The 22893-nt window shown below is 32.7% G+C and overlaps 1 protein-coding gene and 1 pseudogene across 3 annotated transcripts; one reads left to right on the top strand and one right to left on the bottom strand.

Annotated features, from left to right (window-relative positions):
- Window positions 1-1505: 1505 nt before the first annotated feature.
- LOC18612102 (uncharacterized) lies at window positions 1506-3868 on the bottom strand. Of its 3 annotated transcripts, none has more exons than XM_088809711.1 (8): window positions 3704-3868; window positions 3166-3297; window positions 2973-3041; window positions 2809-2880; window positions 2566-2637; window positions 2392-2463; window positions 1760-1831; window positions 1506-1670 (listed from the first exon to the last, which is right to left on the bottom strand). In XM_088809711.1, exons 4-8 carry the CDS (start codon window positions 2871-2873, stop codon window positions 1559-1561), a joined length of 393 nt encoding a protein of 130 aa, XP_088665837.1. In that variant the 5' UTR covers window positions 2874-2880; window positions 2973-3041; window positions 3166-3297; window positions 3704-3868; the 3' UTR covers window positions 1506-1558. The 3 variants fall into 3 exon arrangements, with proteins under 3 accessions (XP_088665837.1, XP_088665839.1, XP_088665843.1); XM_088809713.1 differs by having other exon boundaries at window positions 2809-2893; XM_088809717.1 differs by lacking the exon at window positions 2809-2880 and having other exon boundaries at window positions 2942-3041.
- A 9570-nt stretch (window positions 3869-13438) lies between these two features.
- LOC18612105 (protein trichome birefringence-like 43) lies at window positions 13439-16113 on the top strand (annotated as a pseudogene).
- The last annotated feature ends 6780 nt before the right edge of the window (window positions 16114-22893 follow it).

Genomic DNA, 22893 nt, shown 5'->3' on the forward strand with positions numbered 1-22893 from the left:
GGCCCCGAATGTAGTAGCAGTAAATTGTTTTCAATAAAGCCCTATCTTGGTGCTACTTACAGAGTCTTCAATTTCTTCATGTCCCCAATTTATGCTGGAATTTCCCCGTGTATTAAGCAGTTCCTTAGTATCCCGCATTTGACAATTTGATTTGATTCTAAGAAATAGATCATAGACTACAATCCATGTGAATTTGAAAATATTTATAGAAAAACACACAATATTAGTTGAATTCCACTAACAATGTCTTCAATGAGTCCATGTTACCCAGTGGTGGGAAAGGAAACCCTCTGCCTTTTAAGTCACTAATCCTCCTTACAAAGATTAAAAGCCAAAATAGTCAATTAATGAAGTCATTTACAAAAGAAAGAAAAATTAAGGGACAAATTTTTTTAGGCCTCAAAGATAATTTTTTTTAAAAATAATCATATTTTTAATTTTAACTGCTTTTAGTCTAGAGAAAAATTTTTTGAACAAAATTATCTTTAACGAAACCTTTTCATATTCAAGCGCATGTGAAAAATATGTTATTACACGCTATGTTAGAAAAAAAAATTATTATACACCATGTTGAAAAAAAAAAATTATTACGTGTCATGTTGAAAAAAAAATTATTAGCGACATATTGAAAAAAAATTGTTCCACATCATATTAAAAAAATATTATTATTATACGTTATGTTCAAAATATTATTACACGTCATATTGAAAAGAAAGTTATTACATGTCATATTGAAAACAAAATTATTATATGTCATGTTAAAAAGAAAAATTGTTACATATTATATTAAAAAATATTATAATAATTTACTAAGGGCTCCACAAACAATAGAAAATATCTTTCCAGTAAAGCTATTAAACATCTTTTGTACGAAATCATTAGAAAATGATATAAAGTTTTGCGATTCATTAACAAAATCATTTGACAAGAACTTTTCTAAAATCTTTTATGAGATTTTGTCATATTAAAGATGGATGGAAGCAAACAAAACGCAAAAATTGTTTTCTTCCTTGTAGTTCCTTTTCACATTCTTCTTTTTTTTCCACTTTCTCTTTATTTCAAATTTGTACTGATTTTGAAAAAATTGAAACTTTTTGTTTATTTGAAGATGGATGGAAAATCTTGAACCATTCATTTTCTTTCCTTTTCAACCAAAATGCAAAAGCGGTTTTCTTTTCTACAGTTATTTTTCATCTTATTTCTTGTTTTTTTTCCCACTTTCTCTTTATTTCAATTTTGCACCAAATTGGATAAAATTGAAACTTTTTGTTTATTTCAAGATGAATGGAAAAATCTCGAACCATTATTTTCCTTTCTCTATTTAAATTGTTTTAATTATTAAGATTTTTGAAAGGGAAGATGAGTAAAAAGAAAACATCATTTTGAATGGTTTAAAGGACATGAGAGAGTTGGATGGACAATTTTCTGAATTAAGAGTATCCAATTTATTTGAAAGTGTTTTAAAAATATTTTTATCAAATTATGACAAAAATTGAGTGAAGCAGTTAACTTTATATTCAAAGTTATTTTGAAATGGACTTATAAGAGTGATAATGTCTTATAATTTAATATTAACATGAACTACCATGGTTGCATACAGATCAGATAAGCTAGTCAAAGCAGAAATGCTGGAAGGTATGGGGGCCAAAGGAGAGCAACCCTGAATCTGCCTGAAAAGGAGGGAAAAAAAAAAGAAATTAAATTATAGCAAAAAAGTAAGAATGCTGTCTAAATACTCAGCTAAAGTTTGAAAACTTACAGTTTTTGAATCTGTTTCCAGTTACTGATGATATCAGGTATCTTTCCAGAAAAGTTGTTGTCGCTTACCCTCCTAAAACATTTTAAAGAAAGAAAAGCTTGTAAAGGGTCGTAGAAAACATGATCTACATCAAGTTTTTGATGAACGATACTTAAAGATACCAAGGGCTTGATTTGGAAACACCACAAGAATATCATATCCCATGAATTATAAATATGATGATTAACGAAAATGCCTAGAGAAAGAAGTCTGGACAAAATTGCGGTTGAATAAAGAGGGGCTCTTGGAAAAATTCCTTGGTACCACAATCAGCTGCTAAGACAAGGATAAAAGAGGCAGGTTGCTTATCTTGGTGATGATTAACTGACTAAATTAAGTGGCCATTCTCTAGTACTGTGGCGATGAAACTTAGGATTACTGCTTCTAATACAACGCCATTGAAAGTTAGCATTACTGCTTAGAAGTATAACAGAACGAATTAAAGTCTTGAAAATTTGAAAAAGTAGAAATATATCAAGATCACCACGGCCAAAACTCTTCTTTGGTGTAAACAACTCTTGCTGATGATCTGATACTCATAGACTTAGCACCTCTAAATTAAATAATTTTGGAAGTCAAGATTGTCTGCTTACATATCAGTCAAATTGACCAACTTGGCAAGTTCTGGTGGCAATTCTCCATTGAACGCATTTGATGACAGAATGCTGAAGAGAGAAGACAATAGCAATGTTAATAACAGCAATTAAAAAGCATTGCGATTGCCCAAAATCAAGTGCTTTTGCACACAAGAGGATGAAATGAATTACAGTTTCTGTAAATTGATCAACTTTCCAACATCTGGAGGAATGGGTCCTGAAAAGTTGTTTCCTTCAATAGACCTGGAAAGGTGGAATGTGATAGTAGTCAGTTTTGAGTAAAGAAAATTGAAATTATTCTTCATAAGATCATTTAGAGAGGAGGAAGTGTCCAAGCTGTACATAAAATCAAATGAAATTTAAGAAAATCTTTTGAACATAATAGAAGGGTAAAAAATAAGGATTTGTGCATACAGATTTCTGAGGCTGGTGATGTAGGTGAAAACTTTTGGGAATGGACCAGACAACCGGTTCCCCATAAAAGAGCTGCAAAATTGAACTAACATAAGCATATAATTTGATCAATTACAACACAATCATCCTTAACATTACAAAGACGGCAGAGGTAGGATGTTTACAGCACTTCCAACTTTGTGGTAGCCCATTCTTGAGGAATAGAACCTGTGAAGTAGTTGCGACTTAAGTCCCTAAACAAGCAGAAATAAAGTAGGATTAATAATAAAAAACACCAAATTATTATCTAATTTTTTTTTTAAAAGAAAAGATCATATCATTATATTTCAAGTCAACTAGACAAATGGATTCGCTTACAGCAGTTTCAGGTGTCGGAACTTGGAAAACTCTGGTGGTAAAGTTGCTGATATATTCAAATCAGTTAAAAATCTGTAAAACCCTTTCTGCACCAGTTTCGAATACCTCGACAAACAAACATTGCTTCATATACTACAAAAAAAAAATCTTTATAGTCTCTATTATGTTGCAACATTCAATTGAGCAATAAACCCAATTTATTCAAATCCATGGCAATGGAATTTATTTCACCAAAAAAGGGGAGACAAAGTATGTTGCTCGGTCTCCAAAAGAGTTTACGAGATGGAAGAGTGATATCGTTTTCTGCGTAGCCCAAAAAAGCTAGGGGGCTTTTCACATGTATCTATTGAAAACCTATATGTTCAGACTCGAGTGTGAAGATGGGACATGGCATGTTTCTGAAGCAGGTGCCATCAATATTTCCTAGAGAAGAGAACTGCTAATCCGTCCTACACTTATTGTCCCACAATATGATAGAATCGACACAATGAACAAAAATTTGTAAATAAATCAAATAAGGAGGCCCATTATTTCTTACAAGTAACAGCGATGGAGCATTTTCCTTTTTCCTAAACCACATCTCCATGCCCATTCGAAAGTGTCATGTAAGCATATGAGAAGAAACAAATGGAAAGTTGGAGCAACGCAGGGAAAAACAGTAAATAAGGAGAAACAAATGACTACTGATGTGAAAGAAGCACAGTTGAATTGAGCCATCGGCCAACTAACGGTCTCAAGTTTTGAATATTAGAGACACAAGGAACAGCATGCCTCTAATATCAGTAAAATAAGCAACAATTAGGCCTGTTTACTATTGGCCGGAAAATAGCCGAGCCCAACCGGACTATTATTTTATTAATAAAAAAACTTTGTTTGAAAATAATTTATTATAAATATATAAATAAAATAATGCTAATGCAGCAATACTAGCATCATTTTTAAACTTAAGATAAAATTTTTTTTATTGCATTATTGGAAAGGCTTGGCCTGAATTAGGCCTGCCCCATACATAGTTCACACTTGTTTCATGCATAATTTAGAGGTTTAATTTAATAAAGCTGCGGAAATTGGGTGTCCCAGCCCGAATAATCGTTTGGTTCTACATGAGCCCATTAGAACTCCCAAAAACGTTCAATTGCCCATTCAGGACTCATGGGGAGCTTCAGTTGCCTATTTACTTGGTAAGAAAGCAATTCTTGAGTTAAGATTGTGTCAATCTTTTCCAAGATTCTGTAATCTCTCAGATTATAATTCTTACAACACCATGGCGGTATACTTCAATTATATTTACTTCGTTTTTCTTTCTTTTTTGTTCTTCATCAAAGAAGGGTTTGTGCATTTGAACCCGAAAGAGAGGAGTTGGTTTCCTTGGTGCTTGCCTACTTCAAGAATGGGTTTAAAGCCCTTTAATTTTGCTTTGATTTTGTTCTCTCCAGCCAACACCATGCTAGAAGAAAAAGACACCGTTGGTGAAGAGAGCAACTTTTCATTGGAATTGTCTCTTTCATGTGACTCTATGTCCAGTTCTAGAGATAAGGGAAAAGAAGATAAGAAGAGTATTGAAGTTGGGGAGAGTAATAGCTATGAACATCAAAGAAAAGATAACTGCTGGGAGAAGGAAAGCGATGGTCTTTGTCTGGAACTGAGCGATGCTTCATTAGGATTGTTTCCATCAGGGGAATATACTTTTATGTTCAAAGGAAAGAGTGATGCAACTGATGAAGGGAAGCAGGAGAGGTTTGAAATAGGCGAATGTAGCAATCAATATCAAAGAAAAGAACATGAGCATAAGGCTGGAGATCTTTCTTTGCAACTGAGTCTGGGTTTTAGTGATAGTACTTGCACTTCCAAGAAGAGAGAGGGAATGGAGAATCCTAGCAGTGCAAGAAGAATTTCGTCCTGCAGAAACAAGAGAATTAAAGTTGACAGAGAAGAAGGGAGTATGCTATTTTTGACTAAATTGAGGCTCGGCCATGATCCTTGGTGCATTAAAAAGACGCTCACTGGAAGTGATCTTGGCAACATGTCTAGGCTCATGCTGGCATCAGAGTGCGTAGAACATCATGTTTTTCCATTCTGGAATGCTGATCGACTTGCAAAAGTTAAGGAAGGGTTGCCAGTTTCTGTGTGGGATTGCGATACAAATACTGAACATGAGCTGGTTTTCAAGCGGTGGAACAAGGGGGCCAACGTGCTTATCAAGAATTGGGTCAAGGACTTCGTGAAGAGGAGGGAACTGAAGCTGGGGGATGAAATTGGCCTTTACTGGGACACATGCAATTCAAGATTTCAATTTGCTGTCCTTAACCGAGTTGCAAGGAATTAACCTTTTTTTTTTTTATTTCTTCTTTATCAAGTTTTGTTCGTAGTTTTTTTTAAGGTAATCGGATGTAGTTTCTTCATTCTCTGTTAATCAACTCTTGAGTAAAGTTTAATTTCAATTAGAGTTTTGGATCATTTATTTGCTCAACTTCAATATGTTGGTTGTTTGCGTTTATTTTCCTTTAGTTGGTGATTATTAATTCTATCGTGATGCTACTCTTGGCTTTTCTGCTGGGTGTTTCATGCAGTGATTAAGTTGTGATGCTGCAGAGTTTTGGCGAGGTCTTATCTGTTTTATTGAGATTATTTCCTAGAAAGCCAGGATGCTTTTCTCTGGAATATCTGGATTTGTATTTGTATTCGAGTCTATGTACTCTGTTTTCTTAGGGTGCTACAGGGTAACCTCCCTGGTTGGATGATGGTTTCATCCTTCTTCCAGGGTCTATCGTTGCTATAGCGGACACCTCGGTTGTGTAACAAATGTGTTTTCTTTAATAAATTGAAATTAAAATACTATTTACATTTTCTATTTTTCAAAATGAGAAGTAGGTGTGATTCAAATAGGTCCGTGTGGCCTTTTCTTCACAGGCGACGCAACTAGCTCGTTGACTGTTTTGGAATTGGCTGCCAAAGCCTAAACGAGATGCCGCATGATCATCCGCACTCTATTCACAGAACTGCCTGCCTGCCTACTAACATGACCATTTTGGCTGTACAGACAGGAATGGAGGAATGTGGGGCCAACTCTTGAACAAAACTGTTGTATTTACTGTGGTGAATCCTATTAATATATTTATGAAATGGAACTATTTTGGTTCGTAATTCTAGTGACCCTGATTCAGTGAAGAGGGTGTTTATTCAATTTTCTTGTAAGGATTAACCAAGGTCCAAGTAACAACTGATTGTGATCTACGCAGTCATGGCTGGACAATGCGGTGATTGTAGGTGATTCTTGGACAACAGTATTCTGTATAGCTTTGCTTCTGATATAGTTGGCTGATGGTTAATGGTGGTTTGTAGCAACAGTTTGAAACTTATTGGAATTAGATATACAGGTTTTTCAGGGCTTTATCTGCATGTGATATGTTGATATTCTAGTTACCAAAATATCCTGTACTCGTGAAGTTGGTTGAGTGTTCATTGTGTTATTGTAAATTTCATTAGTTGTTTCTGATTGGTTCTTTTGCTGCTGCAGCTTGTATGCTTTTGGGATGCTCTGTGTTAAGACACTCTCATGATTTGATTGTTACATTTTCAGGAATGCTGTACTTCTCATGCATGCTAGAAGACAAGAATGCAAGTTGCCTCTCTTATTTTGAGTTTCTTGTACATATTCATAAGCAAATTCAAATGAAAATGGTTTCAAGCTTCCTCAGTTTAGCCCACAGGTATCAGATTTTTATTTGGGATTGCATGAAGCACAAAGCAAAAAGTTACAGGTCAGACGACAAGAATCTGAGTGGCCTCCTACTCTGAGTTTCTTGTACCTACAAAGCAAAAACCTTTTTGCCTTGACAAACATTGTTTCCTGAAGATTCTGAAGAAGCCACTGTGCCTCTGGAAACAGAGTCTGATAGTGAAATGCTTCTACAAGCTCCAAAAACTCCTCTAGATTCGCCTTCGGGTTGCCTTCAAAAGCTCCTTTTTCTCTAAAATGTCCTTTGATTCCAGAAAACACTTGCAGGACAAAGTGCATGACAAAGAAAGTTACTATCTTTGGTAGTTTATGTAACAAATTCCGTAAGCATAAATGCTAGCTTCTCTACTCTCATTTGGTCTACAATTGCACTAGATATTGTGCAGAGTCCATGCCCCACATATCGAAATCTGGAATAAATTCCTTCCATTCACTGCTCACTGAATGAGCAGTCAATTTGTTGTGGATTGAAGGTGTTTCTGATGTAAAATTCTAAAGTGGTATTAATTTTGTTGTTGCAGATAAGAAGAAAGCAGCTGGTTATGCGAGATACTGCTAGAAGAAATGCAAAAAGAAATTCTAGCTAGGTTGCTGTAATTTGCTCTAGATCACATGATGAAATAATGTTTTGAGATTTAACCGAAGAAATTAACTTGTTAATGAGCTGGGCTCACGGATTTCTGCTATTTATACTACTTTGAACTCATATTATCCGATGTCTCCCGCAAGAGTCTACCATTAACATGCACATCCCTGCAAGTAACTTTGACTGTTTACAATAAGGTTTGAATTAGAGTTCATCTTATTCTTTGGAGCTCCACGCTCTTTTCCCTGCCACCAAAATGATACTCTTTACTTGTTTTGTGGAATTGTTTGATTTAATTCATACAAGTGTTATTCTGATTTCTGAGTACTACAAACCTCTCTCAGTGTTATTCTGATGCATACAACTTGTTTGTGGATTGTAGGTTAGACGGTTGGGAGCAAAAGTGGAATGAGGAGGGGTGTAGTAGGGGGCAAGGGACAGCGCATGATATTTTTTGACCCTGAGAGATGATGCGTGGAGTGCTGGATAGGAAAGGTGATGAGAAGAGACCGGTCTTATTTTTGAGTATAGGGTCTTGATCTCTAAAGAGTTCTAACCAATTAGGATTGCGTGAAAGTGAGCTCTGTGTTGATAGTACAGAGAAACTGATAACTGTATAGGGAGTTCTGTATTTGTGTTTGTGCTGCCAATTGCTTTTGGAGCAGCTAAAGGTATGATGTACAACCAAAGTTAAGAGTTTTTTTACCACTAAAAGTCTCTGACTTACATAGTTTAAGACTTCGAGGTGGCATGATAGTTATTGGGTGGATAATAAAACAACATGCATTTAAAAAATATGTAACTAGTTCTGATTTTCCCATAGTTCACAAAAAAGAAAGAGGAGTATTTTGACTTGAATCTAACACCTATACTCAAATCCCATCCCACTCTTCCCACTTGATATGAAAAAAAAAAAAAAAGAGAAGTGAAAGAAAGAAATTTCGTTTTCATTTGCTTACTATTTCTTATTTACTATTTATATAATTATATTTTAATTCCTCAAAAATTACTAATATTATAAAGACAAATTGTAACAAGAAAATTCATATCTACCAATATGAAAATGTGCTACAAATGTGCCCAAAATCAAGGATATTGTCGATAGTTTGCAGATTATATCTTAATCTCAGACACTTTAGAAAGATTTAGGAGTAATTTTCAATAGTTTAAGGTGTCTTTTTATTGCTAGCTATTTGTTTGGCATTTTTGGCGTTTCAAATTTGGTTTTGGTTAGAGAAAAAAAATGGGAGAGAGTGAGAATAAGGGAGAGAAAGGAAGGGAAAAGTAGGGAAGTGCATAATTTGGGTAAAACCGAATTAATTGATCACTAAACAAAATTAATTTGATAAATTGATCCATCAAAAAATTTCTCAAAATTGAATTTTTTAATGACTTAATTTTCAATTAAGTACAGCAACAATATTGACAACAATCAACAAGACTTGAATATGTTCAAACTTCAAAGCTCAAAAAAAAAAAAAAAAAGGAAACTACTGAAGGGCAATTGTATGCGATGTTGGTCGGAAACTCTAAAGCTCGATCTCTTCCCCAACGCCACCGTATTCTTTGGCAAGTCTATGGCGACCAGCGGCATGCGCAACGAAACCCAAGAACCGACGGTCCAAAATGGCGACTTCTGCCTAGAACTCAAGCTAGCTACTTCTTTGGCCTTTTACTAATACAAAGATTCTAAGAATTGCTTACAATCTGATCAGTGGTTGGTTCTAAACAGTGGACAGAACCACGACATAGTGGGCAATGCCTATCCTTAACCAACCATTGATCTATACAAAGTTTATGGTATAGATGTTTGCCCCTGGAAAAGAACCCTACAACGATCACCTTCCTTGAATTCTTCCAAGTATATAGCACAGTCGGTGCAATTTGATTCAGTTTCTCCATTCTTGTAGATAATAACGCTCCCAGCTAAGATTGGCATTACACCCTGCTGCTTCTCCGGTGGCTGTACTAGATTGCCTTGTTGCCCGGTTTCAATAACGTGGAGAGGACCACGTAGACGTTCTCTAATGACTTTGTTGCAGCAAATCAAAAAGGCGGATATTACAATTGCTGCAAATATCAGCCCCAATAATGCAAGTATAATGATGCCCAAAGTTAATAGCATGGTTGAAGAGAAAGTTTTGGAGAGCAGAATATCTGGAGATTTGAGTGATACAGAGTATATTATTATATTATTATTTAAGTTGTATATAGGAATTATAAGATGAAATAAGAGTTTTAATTTATTTAGAAATTGTATACATAAAAAAAATAAGAAAAATCTTTTCCTTAAGAATAATTATTTTAAACTCTATCATGTTAAATGTTAGATAATTAAATTGAGACTAAATAAAGAATAATTACTTTATTAAGTAATATTTATTTTATCTAAACTCTTTCCTTCTTTTTTAAAAGATTTTAATATTTTTGGTTTGATTAAACTGTCGATTCTAATATTTTTAGTTAATTTGGTACCAAAGAGGGAGTTTGGCCAATTGAATTGATGCGTAATATTGATGAGCAAGAGCAACGGCTAGTCTCTAGCACCAACATCACATTAAACCTCCTTTATAAACTCTTTTGACTGTACCGAGAGAGATGGAAAATGTAATATATTACTAATAAGTATTTTGTGTTTGTTGATTGTTGAACTACATAAACTAGTAAATTTAATTTTGAAAAAATTAAATTGAGATTAAGCTTTCGATGATTATTATTTAAACTAAAGCACTTATTTAAATCGACATTAATAATTTGGTTTAGAGCAAATTTATATCTAAGGAAACAATAATTGTACATTAATATTTGATTCAATGATTAGTGTGTGTGTATGTGTGTGTATATATATATCTTTTTTAAAAAATATAGATCAAATTTTCTCTTTTTTTTAATTAAAAAATATAATATATAATTTGATGTGATAACTTTCAAAATAAAAAGATAGATACGTATATTTTGTAATTTCGGTATAATGTTCAAATAAGCTTTTAAATTATTTTAAAAAATTCGAATAAACCCCTACTCTTTTATTGCATTCAATTAAACTTTTATACTTTTATTTTAAGTTAAATAAGTCTTTATGAATAATAATCGATTAATTGTCATTAGTCAATTTTATATCTATATGGCATTGACATTACGTTAATGTGAAAGGGAAAAAATGTCATGTGATGATGTTATCATGTCAAATTAGCATGTCAAATTACCATTAATAGTGATATGTCAACATGCCATATTATCATCAATTATAATATGTTAATATGCCACGTTAACGTCACACGGTATATAATGATAAATGATATTTTGACTAAGTTAATAATTAGTAATAAGAGCTTATTTGACTCAATAAAAAATATAAGAACTTATTTAATTTAAAATAAAGTGTAAGGGCTTGATTTAACGTAATAAAAGTATAAAGACTTATTTAAATTGTTCTGAATAGTTTAAGGACTTTTTTTGGGTAGTATGACTAAATTGCTTTATGCAATTAGTCTCTATACTATATCAAAGTAGTAAATTTAGTCCTTATATAAAAATTTATAAAAATTGAATCTCTATATTTTTTAAATTGACAATGTTAGTCCAATGTGTTAAAAATTTTTTGTTATCTAAAATGATATTACATTTGTCTAAATTTATATGATATTTTCTTATTAATGTGACATCAAATCTGATGACATGACAATAATAATGTAATATTTTACAAATGATACAATAGTAGTGTTGATATGATGTGACTAAGCATTGACATGAACTTTATAAGCGTAAACATGAAATTATTTAATATGAGCCAGTGGTTTTAAATGGGATTAGAAAAAAAAAACAGATAAAAAATATAAATAGGTTTCTAAAATTTAAGGAAATAGTATTGTGAGACATAGAAGAATTGAATTTTTGTACTTCATAATTTAAAGCCTTATGAAATAGATAAAAAATATCACATCATCATATTAATGCACTATTAATAAAAAATGTTATATCAGCATAAATAATAGAAAATTTTTAATATTATTAATAATTGGACCGACAATGTTAATTTCAAATCTATAGGGACTTAATTTTTGCAAATTATTGTAGAGGGATTAAATTCACCACTTTAATATAGTACAAAGACTAATTTCATAATTTAACCAAAACATGGCAGAGTTTCGAGGGATACATATTCTGATTGACCTAATAAGGTGAAGTTAATATTGGAGAATTAGAACAATAAGCACTTATCTATGGCGGGACGTATTTCTTTGGTCCAATTGGTTACAAGCATGATGGCCTCCTATGTTATGCAAACTTCCCTTCTCTCAGAGAATATATCTCGTGAAATTGATAAGCTGAGAAGAAACTTTATTTGGAGTCATGCAGGTGGTGTAAGGAAAATCCATGCACTCAGTTGGAACATGATATGTCTGCCAAAAGAAGATGGAGGGTTACAAATCCGTGAAAGAAGAAAGTTTAATCTCGCACTCTTAGCCAAGCTTGGTTGGAACATATGGAAAAACAGGACTCCCTTTGGGTTGATATACTCAAGAAAAAATATCTACAAAATCTGGATCTTTTTACTGTGAGAGCTAAAGTTACCGACTCGTATGCATGAAAAGGTATATTGAAGAGCAGAGAAGTGCTTATTAGAGGTCTTCGCATGATAGCAAACAATGGTCACCATACTAAATTTTTGAAAGATAATTGGCACCCATGCGGGCCATTAATTGCTTTTGCCACCACGGAACTTATGAAAGTTGAAGTTGAGCTACCAGTTGCGAGCTTTTGTGATGACTATGGTAATTGGGACTTTGATCTTCTTTCGCAATTGCTTCTTAACAATATAGAGTGGATGATTGCAACGGCGATTGTGGATCCTACTAATGGAGAGGAAGATACTGGCTTTTGGACGTTAACTAGTAACGATGATTTCTCAGTGAAATCAACTTATGAATCTCAAAATACCAGTCCCTTGTCGTGAACTAATCATTGGGAAAAGGTTTGGGAACTAGTATGCTCCAGGAAGGTTAGGCTTTTTGTGTGGCGTATTTTGCATGAATCCCTTCCTACAAAAGATTGGTTGAGTCACAAGAATATGGCTATTTCTACCCAGTGTCCTCGCTATGCTGATCCTTGCGAAAATATTCTTCATGCCTTGAGAGATTGCAATACCTCTAAGGCAACATGGTTACAAGTGAAACCAGACTTAATTGATAGGGAGTTCTTCAACATTGATCTGCAACAATGGGTGAAAATAAATATGTCCAACGCAGAAGTGTTTGATGATATACTATGGGGATTATATTCATACATGCTTTATGGTTAGTATGGTATTGGAGAAATTTGTGTTTATTTGAAGACTCTTGCTGGCCGGAGAATGCTAGGCGACAAATCTGGTTAAAAGCGATGGAAGCATGGGACATTTAAGGTAGCAATGAACACACTATGAGTGCACAAATGGGACATTTAAGGTAGCAATGAGCGCACTATGAGTGAACAAATATATTGTGACTTATTAAGGAGTTGTTTCAACGAGATTGAAATTATTCCATCACTCACATCTTTCGCGAAGCCAACAGGGGGATTGTTTGGCTGCAAACCATGATGGCCTCCCTTTAGGATTACATATTTTTGATAATCCTTCTATTTTTATTATTTTTACTTTATTTGCGGATAAGTTAAGCATACCTTGACCCAGAATAATTTAGTTTGGATTTTCATACCTGTATAATATTTCTCTCCCTTAGCACAATATATATATATATATATTGTCATCAATGTAAGAGTTTTTTCAGCATTCGGTACATTTACATATATAATAGATTTTAAATTACAAATATATATATTATAAATTATGGTAAAATAGAGAGATAAAAATCCCTCAAATTGTTGCTCAATATCAAACTCCCCTCCATCGAACATCACACATATTCTGAGTTTCACTAACCCATCTTTCTCTTTCTCTTTCCTCGATGGGTACTAAAATTGCCATTGTTGCAACATTTTTAGTGCTTCCTCTTTTACATCAGCTGGTACATGGTGAGGAAGCAGAGGAGGTACGTGTAAAGACAAACAGCTGTGATCCTTTTCAAGGGAGTTGGGTGTATGATGAATCGTACCCTTTTTATGAAACATCAATCTGGACCTGTCCAGTCATGCAGAACCAGTTTGATTGTCAGGGAAATGGTCGACCTGATAGAGACTATCTCAAATATAGATGGCAGCCCACTGGCTGCGACTTGCCAAGGTAATTAAGCCTTCATTTTCCACTACTCTGTTTTCTTTCTTTGATTTTGATTATTGGTCATCATGGATGGATTTTGATTGAATAAATATGTAGTTGTACTCAGTACTCTCTTTCTTATTTTGTCCCTTAAATTCTACCCTATTTGTTAGTAATTGTATGTATTATCGTCATTATCTAATCTCAGTCTTTTTCATAAACTAGACGTATATATGAGTCAAATGTAATGCACGTGTTATGTGTATAATGTAATACACATATTATATGTATAATGTATTATAGTTATATATTAAAAAATAATTAATTTTGTATTAAATTTAAAGAATATATTTTACAAATTTAATACCTGAGTCAAATTGAACAAAATTGCTTATAAATCATATCCAAATTGAATATATTTGTCACAGTTTGGATAGATGGAGCCTTATAAATAGTTAAAAGATTTCTAATTTTTTTAATATTTTTTGAGTTTTATCTACTTAATAAATTTGGAAAGAAAATGCAATTTGATTCAAGTATTTTGGTTTTCAATTAAAAATCAAAAATCAAACTAAACAAGTGACTACATTTAACAATTTCTAAAACCAAATAGGTTAAAAAAAATAATTACAGTCTTAGTTATTTTTTTATAAAACTCTAAATCAATCACTTACATATGAGTCTCGCTAACTCATTTAATAATTGACATTTACGTTGAAAATACTAATTAAGACTCATATATATATATATGGGATAAGACTCATCAATAATTTGACTGGAACCTTGTTGATGTAGGTTCGATGGCAGCGATTTTTTAATGAGAATCAGGGGGAAGAGCATCATGTTTGTTGGGGACTCTCTCGGTCTGAATAAGTGGCAATCACTCATTTGCATGCTTCACTCCACTGTTCCAGGCTCTTCGCACAAATATGTCACCACTGATGGCTTCACGACTGTCACATTTACAGCAAGATTTAATATTACTCTAGTTTGACCAAAATTCATTATCATTTTTAATAGAGTAGGTTTTAACTAGAATGCTCTATATATAGAAGCTAAATTAAGCAATGTGATGGGAAACTTGAAAAAGTTAACTCTCGTCCTAAAGTTGTTTCTAATGAATAAATTGCTGAACCAAAGGGATGCTAGGCAAAGAATCTTTATTCATGCATTTTTGCCGTTAGATTCAATTTAATTGTTTGTCTCAATTTAGTAAATAGTAGTACCAAATAAGTTTATATACAGAGTTTACAATCTTAGTTGAAGATCAAGTGTAAATGATAGATGAATAACTTCAGTAATTTGCAACGTAAATTGGACTTGTCAGGATTACGATGCTAAACTGATGTACTCTCATGATGTGTTCCTGGTGGATCTTGTAACCTTGTCGGACGGTCGAGTTCTGAGGCTTAATTCGATTGAAGGTAGCGAAGCATGGAAAGGAATTGATTTCTTGGTCTTCAATACATGGCATTGGTGACGTCACACCAGAGACCAAAAAAAGTAAAATTCGTATTTTCATTTGATTTAATCTGCAATTTTCAGTCTTTATTTTTGATCTTTTGCAGATGGGATTTCATTGAAGACGGAAATCAAACAGTAGCAGACATGGATCGCTTGGTTGCCTACGAGAAAGGGTTGAATACATGGGCTAAATGGGTTGACACCAATGTTTGATCCTTCAAAAACCATGGTTTTCTTTCAAGGAGTCTCCCCTGATCACTCCAGGTGAGTTAAACATTTCGCATGTTCCATAACCAAATTATAGTACTTTCACAAGAAACTGAATTTAAAGAAGCAAGGATGAATTGATTATGCAATAATCAAACATCAAGTAAAGCTTGTTTGAGGGTCTTAAAAAGTGCTGTTGGAATTGAATTCTCCTGTTAAATACTATCTAAAAATTCTACAAATCATTTTTTTCAATCTTTTGAATAATTTTGTTTCTAAAGGAATAGTACTCCAGCGTCCAACAATTAGAACTTGAGACAATAATTTAGTTGTCTCGATAATAAATGTTAAGATGAGAAGAATTTGAGTAATGAATCTTAATTAAAAATGGTCTTCCTTTCCCTGGAGCACTAAATGTTTATTTGTTTTTGATGTGTTGACCAATATTAGTTCAAGTGATTGGGGTGATCCGAATGCAAACAAGTGTGCGGAGCTGAGATATCCATTGAAGAGAGAGAAACTTTTATAGGAGGTCAACATCCAGCACAGCTAGTGTTGGAGAAAGTTCTAAGGAACATAGCAAAGCCTATTTATCTACTCAACGTGACGAATCTATCACAGCCAAGGCCACACGGACATCCATCAGTGTTTGGCAATGCCGCCCAAACAGGCATGGACTGCAGCCATTGGTGTCTGGCTGGTGTTCCTGATACTTGGAATCAACTCTTGTATGCTTTTCTCGATCAAAGCTGAACATTGAAATCCAATATTTTATTCATAAAAATGATTTGTAGTTGACAATATGTTATCACCAGCTTGGGGGCTTATCTTTATGTCATTTATCATTCTTTTGGCTCTAGGACTTGTCAATTGGTTTTTCTCTGTCTTTTTTATTAGATGATAATTATGATATTAAGCTTATCTTTTAGGAGGCTTTAGGTCTATAAAATCAAAGCTAAAATCTTGATTTAAGTTAAGTTTAATTTAATAAAAAATCAAAAACTTGAGTTTTCTTTAAAAACTCTTTTTCACTTTTTCATTTAGTAAAATTGAATTTAATAAAAAATCCCAAAGGTTGAGTTTTCTTTTGAAAACTCTCACTTTTTTTTTTTTTTAATTTTGATCTTGGTTCAAGCATTGCTTTATGGAATGATGGGTTGTAAGGGCATCCATAATTTGAGTAAAATCGAATTAACGATAAATTGAATTTTTTTTTTTGAAAGGTTAGGTTTTTATATTAAGGAGGTCCATAACTTGAGACTTTTTATGGCGTTCCAAGTAGATAGAACTGTACATAACAACTAGGACTCAGCCACATCTAAAATGGTTGGCAGCCTCATCATAGTCTAAAATACCTACACATACTAAATACCGTTCTAGCGGTACAACATCAAAATCAAACCACTACATAACTTCTAAGCTAAATCAACAACAAAACAAGCTCTGTTGGAACTAATTACTAGACTTGAAAATTCATATTTTCGTATCTTAAACATATCAAATACGATTAGATACGAAATACATAAAAGTTAAACACGAACACGACATGAATAATATACGTGTCTTAAATCTGAAACACGAACACGTTTACGTTTAATAATCATGTAACACGATATGACACGATTAACACGTTTATTAAATATGTCAATATAAGATACGACACGATTAATAACACAATTAACATGTTTAACAGGTTTAATACGATTAAATAAAATATTTACTATTAAATATAATTTTATTATTTAAATTTAAAATCAATAATTATAACAACAATTATAACAAAACAGAATAATATGATAAAATTAATATAAATAACATACATAAAATTTATTATCATATAATATGATAAAATCCGTCATTAACATCTAACCTTAAAATACCAATAATATCTAAATTGATCCAAAATGATAACAAAGCAAAAGTTCAAAATTTGGATTTGGACATGGCATAATTACATTATTATCCTTATAAAATTAAAAAAAATTATTAAAATAATTATTTAAAATTATTTAAATAAAGTTAAAATAATTTTTGACTATTAATTTTTAATAAGTTCATAAATGTGTCACATATACACGTTTAAATATGATAATACGATTAACACGATTAATTAAAAGTGTTTAAATATATTATTCAGATCTGACACGTTAAAATATAAAAATTTTCATGTTTTAAACATGTCATATATGATTAAGCACGAAACACGTTAAAACTAAACCTAAACATATTTAACTTAGTATCTTCCTATGTCGTATTAATATGTCATGTTCAAAATTACAAAATCTACTTGCTACTTAACTTGCCATAAGGCAACCATTCCTTTACCCTTTGTCCATGCGATCCCTCTTTTAGCTAATTGGCTCATTGCAGCTCAACCTCTCTATCCGTCGCCTCTAGCTCAGTTATCTTCTGGATCACCTCCTCTTTATCTTCACATAAGCTTAAACCCAATCTCTTTGTCAACTCTCATCTTTCTTCTGCTTCCCTCATTATGACTGAATTCCCTCATATCCATATTAAAGATTGAGTTTGAACACAACAAGTTGTACTCTATACTGTGCTTTCTTAACTCTTCTTCTCCCATTGCTAGTCCAGCCTGAAGTTATTATTCTGTTCTTTTGTGTCACCCTTTTTTTCTTTGGTAAGCTTTGTTTTTTATTTGAAGCACCCTACCCTCTCTTTTGCTCAGGAGAAAACCTCTTTACTTGATTCTTACCTTTATTACTTCTTCTTAATTTATAAATCGACAACCCTCATCATGAATTTTTCCATTCTCGTCTAACTCACCATCCTTTCCACTCGAGACAGAGCCCCATCTTGCCATCATCTTTAACCACATTCTCCTTTATATTTACATTCTCCATTTGAACTCTACCCTTAAGCAATCCTCAATTTATACTTACATTTTCCATTTGAACTCTACCCTTAAGCAATCCTCAATTTATACTTACATTTTCCATTTGAACTCTACCCTTAAGCAATCCTCAATCCTCACTACCTTCACCAAGATCACCTCTTTTCTTTAACTTTCCTTTTTCAATTGGAGTCGTTTCACTTTGAGTCTCCAAAGCTCTATATGGCTACACTGTCTTTCTCACCATTTCGCCTTCCTTTTTCTTTTTTTCTGACAATGTAACCTTCAAGAAGCCTTCAACCTTCACTTAGCCTGCCTTTAATATGCTTTTCAACCTAGTAGACCCACCAGAGCCTGGCCTTTTGTTTAACTCGCACTCCACCAATAAGTCAGCTTTGATCGAGCTTAACTTATCTAACCCACTAGGCACCTTTTGGTCTTGCAACGCTCAAGTGTTTGGGTATAATAAGTTCACTTGAGCCTATCCACCATTCTTTCATATTGGGCTTTGCTCCACACTATTCTAGACCCTTTTCACCTCTATCCCACTTTCAGTCAAATTTTCCCTATTAGTATTTTTATTTTTTTCTACTTTGACTTTCTTCTTGCCTTCAACTTCTAACTCTATCCGTTGAACCTTTTTTTGTGCTCAACCTTGATACTTGTCCCCTATTTACTTTCTATGACCTTTCTAGTCACACTTTCGAATTCTTTCTCTTTCTTTTCATTTTCTGGCTCCCTTCTTTCTACCTTATTTGTCCACATCTCATGTTGTCTAATCTTATGACAAATTGTAGATTTTTTTTTATCTATTTTCACTTATTTTCACAAGCCTCAAGCACTGTACTATCTAGAATAATAGTCATATTATTAACCCTTATCAACATAAAAGCATGATCAAACCTCTCAAGCTTTTGGGCATTCCTGTCAAGTCCAATAAACTCCCCCCAACATTCATCAACTGCCTTAATTGTATTTAAATACTATAGATGAATTGGGATTTCACTCAACCTAACCTATAGCGCAACTAATCTATTACTTGGCAAGTTATGATATGGTATAAGCTCTTTAAGCCATATTTCAAATAAATCCTAGTAGTGTTTTAAGAGCGTTTTCATTTCATCTTACTCCTCAAAAGTCACAATAACACTCAAACCTTTCTAGCACTGATCCCTTCATGAAAAAGACTAGATTAAACCACCCCGCATGCGACCTTTGCTCTAAGGCGACCTATAACATTCCTCTTGATCCATTCTATACCCACATCTGGGATGTTCGTGCTTAGCAAAACTGTTTTCTCCCTTAACTTCTAGTCTCCCTTCAATCTTACCTTACCTACTTCTTTTGTCATTGGTGGTTGTTCTTGTCTTCTCCTACCTTGTTCTTTCTTGTCACCTTGTTTTCCACCTTCTCTTTCCCTTATTCATTCTTACTCTTCTTTGCCATACCTGTAACAACCTCCTTAAAAGTTATGTTATTCATGGAAATTGCTTTCCCTTTTTGTTCTTGTGTTTTCCCTTCTAGCTCACTTTTCCCCACAGTCTTCATTGGCTCAACTCTCTTCATAGAAACATTTTTTCCATCCATCGACTGATGATTCCCAATCACAATGCCTTCTCCATCTCAAAGTTCTCCCAATTCCTAATAAAGGCATAGTTTGTCACTCTACCTCTGTCTTGTGCGTATTTCCTCAATATGAACACGTCCATCACCCTCTCGTATTCCTCAAAAGCACCCTTGATTGCAGCCCATGATAATTTCTTGTTAAGATTATCTGCAAACACCAAATGCAAGCTATTCAATCATTGTCTACAATGCTTCCCACAACTAGTCGCCACTTTTTCTCCCACACTATTCATCTTTTCTTAAGTTAACCGTTCCCATTGCAAACTCTCCTGTAGCACTTTAAACTTGATGGAAGAACTAAGCAATTGGAGGAATGCAAGCTTTTAGTGTGCCTTCAGGGACTCTATTTTATGCTTGCTTTCTTAGCCAATAAAATTGAATTAATTAGGTGAAGTACTCAGTGATCACCAAAATAAGTTCAATTGGTTTTTGGTTTTTTTTTTATAATTTGATTTTAATTAATTTTGTTTAATTGAATTATCCAAAAGTTTAATCAAAATATAAAAAATATTGATTAATCACTTATTCAAGAAATTTGAATGAGTGACGTGGATACCATGGTGGATCCAAGGGTGGTTAAATGATAATCATATAAGATTATGGATCGTGATTTAATTTGGAGTAAAAAATTAATTACTTTTTTAAAAAATTAAATTATAACATAAAATTTGATAACAATTTAAAAATAAATTGTCAAATTTATCAATACAAATAGACATAAAGTATAAAAAAAATTAAATTCATTGATAAGTAGATTTGTGTCAATAGTTTTGGCACTATCGTTTTCAATGTAAAGGATAAGTATACTAGCAAAAAGATCATAGCTATGTTATTTGGGTTTAAAAAGGATTGAACTCAACTTTTTAGCATAACCTTGAAAAGTTGAAACACTTTGCAAACATAGATCTTATCTAATATCAAGTTCAAAATGCTAAATGTTTTTTAGGCTTAAAAAGAATTGAACCTAGCTTTTTCAAACATAAATCTTGCCTATTATGAAGTTCAAAATGCTAATTGTTATTTGGACTTAAAAGGATTGAACTTAGCTTTTTTGAATATGGATCTTGTCTAATATCAAGTTCGAAATGCTAAATCTTATTTAGGCTTAATGTTGGTCCCAAATAAACATGCTAGAGAGGGGGTGAATAACACTTTTTGGCTCTCACTAAACTTGATTTCTAATTGGGGGCAAATTGAAGGTCACTGATGAGAAATTTGATGCAAGATGAAGGAATGATTTAACAAAGAATGAAAACAAAAAATAAAACAGAGCAGACAATACACAAAGATTTATAGTGATTCGGTCAAAAACTTACATCTACTACCTTGATTGTTCAATCAAGGATTTTCCAAACCAAATCACTATAAACGGTGGAATTCCTAAGCTTCCACCAAGCTTTTACAATGGTTTTTCACAAGCTCAGCCACAACCTTTAACAATGGTTTTTCCTGAGATCAACCAAAACCTAAAACTAACTTTTCCTAGGCTGAGTTAGAAGTTATACAATCAATCAAGCTAACCCAAGCTTTATCAATCCCCTTAAAGTGACTCGCACACACTCAGTAATCAAGGAAAACAGAAATAAAGAAGTACCTATGATCACTAACCTGATCTGAATAGTACAAGGTGAAGTGTTTAACTCTATTACAAGGATTGGAGTGAAGTGCAGAAAGTATGCAGAGAGTTTTTGCTATTTGTGAGCTCTTTTTGATCTTAGAAGCATCTCTTCTTGTTCTTAGCCGTTGGGAGTGCCTTATATACTTGAAAAACCAACTTTGATGGATGTTTGATAGTTTCTGACCGTTGGGAAACAATTTGGAGTCAGTTTTAGCCGTTAATCTGTCTTTTAGTATTCAAATTCAAATCTTCAGACAGAATGCTTTTAGTCGACTAACTATACTTCTTAGTCGATTAAGTCGTCTCTGTCTCTGAACTCGGTTTCTTCATTTTTGAGTTTTAGTTGACTAACTCCCTGGATTGTCCGACTAAGAGGCTTTTGTTTTGTGGCTCAATTGTAGCTCCTCATTCTTATGAGTTTTGATATTTGCTCTTTAGTGATTAATTCATTTTTAACATACATTTTCATCCTATACACTCAAGTAGTATAGTTAGACATAAATGAGTGAGAATGTTTTATTATCATTAAAAACAAATGGAGCCAACACTTAAAAGGTTGAACCCAACTTTTTGACGGTAAGTGAAATGACTTTCTACTATTCTAAAATAATTTATTTGATTTAATTAGAGGTGACAAAATTATATATTTTTAATTTTTTATATATAATAAAATAATTTAAAATTGAGAGATAACGGCTGCCACCTCTCTCCCTCCGCCACTGGGTGAAGAGTATGAGTCTTTGAATGGAAATTGAAAACTTTTTATTAATGATTATGCAACATTTCTAAATTTAATCTTTGTTAGATGCTTAAATTCTATATTCGTTGGAGTTATTGACTTAATGTAAATGTAATTTTTATTTATTTCTTATGTTTGATTTTTTTTATTTTTATGCTTGTATATTTAGATTGTGATTTAGATAAATGTTTTATTAATTTTGTAGTTTGCAAATTTTTAATTAATTTGATGTTAAATTTAAATTAGGTACCTACCTTAATTTCTAATTGCTAGATTAAAATTTTGATGTCTATGAACAATTGATTCTTTTAACAATTATTGTACAATAAATTGTGAGATATGAAATTGTTTTCTTATAATTCGTTTTAAATTGTGTAACCAAACCAAACTATCTAAATTATTTTGATCGGTTATAATTTGATTATATAAACATTTTCAGTTTTCATTAAAAACTATTAATTCGGATAATTTAATTTGGATTAAATCCAATGGAACAAGATTGTTTCTGGGCGTTGAGAATTGCCATGTACTTATCTCTAGATATTAGTTAGATAACTATTATCTTGGTGACTAGTGTTTATTCATTATTTATTTAGGATAATTATTATTTTTTATTATTTATATATAATTTATCAATTATAATAATATCAACTTATTTTTTTAATTTCTTGATAATGTTAGCTCTATATGAACATT

This window comes from Theobroma cacao, chromosome 1, assembly GCF_053813885.1.
Source record: "Theobroma cacao isolate CCN51 chromosome 1, ASM5381388v1, whole genome shotgun sequence".
Lineage (NCBI taxonomy): Eukaryota > Viridiplantae > Streptophyta > Magnoliopsida > Malvales > Malvaceae > Theobroma > Theobroma cacao.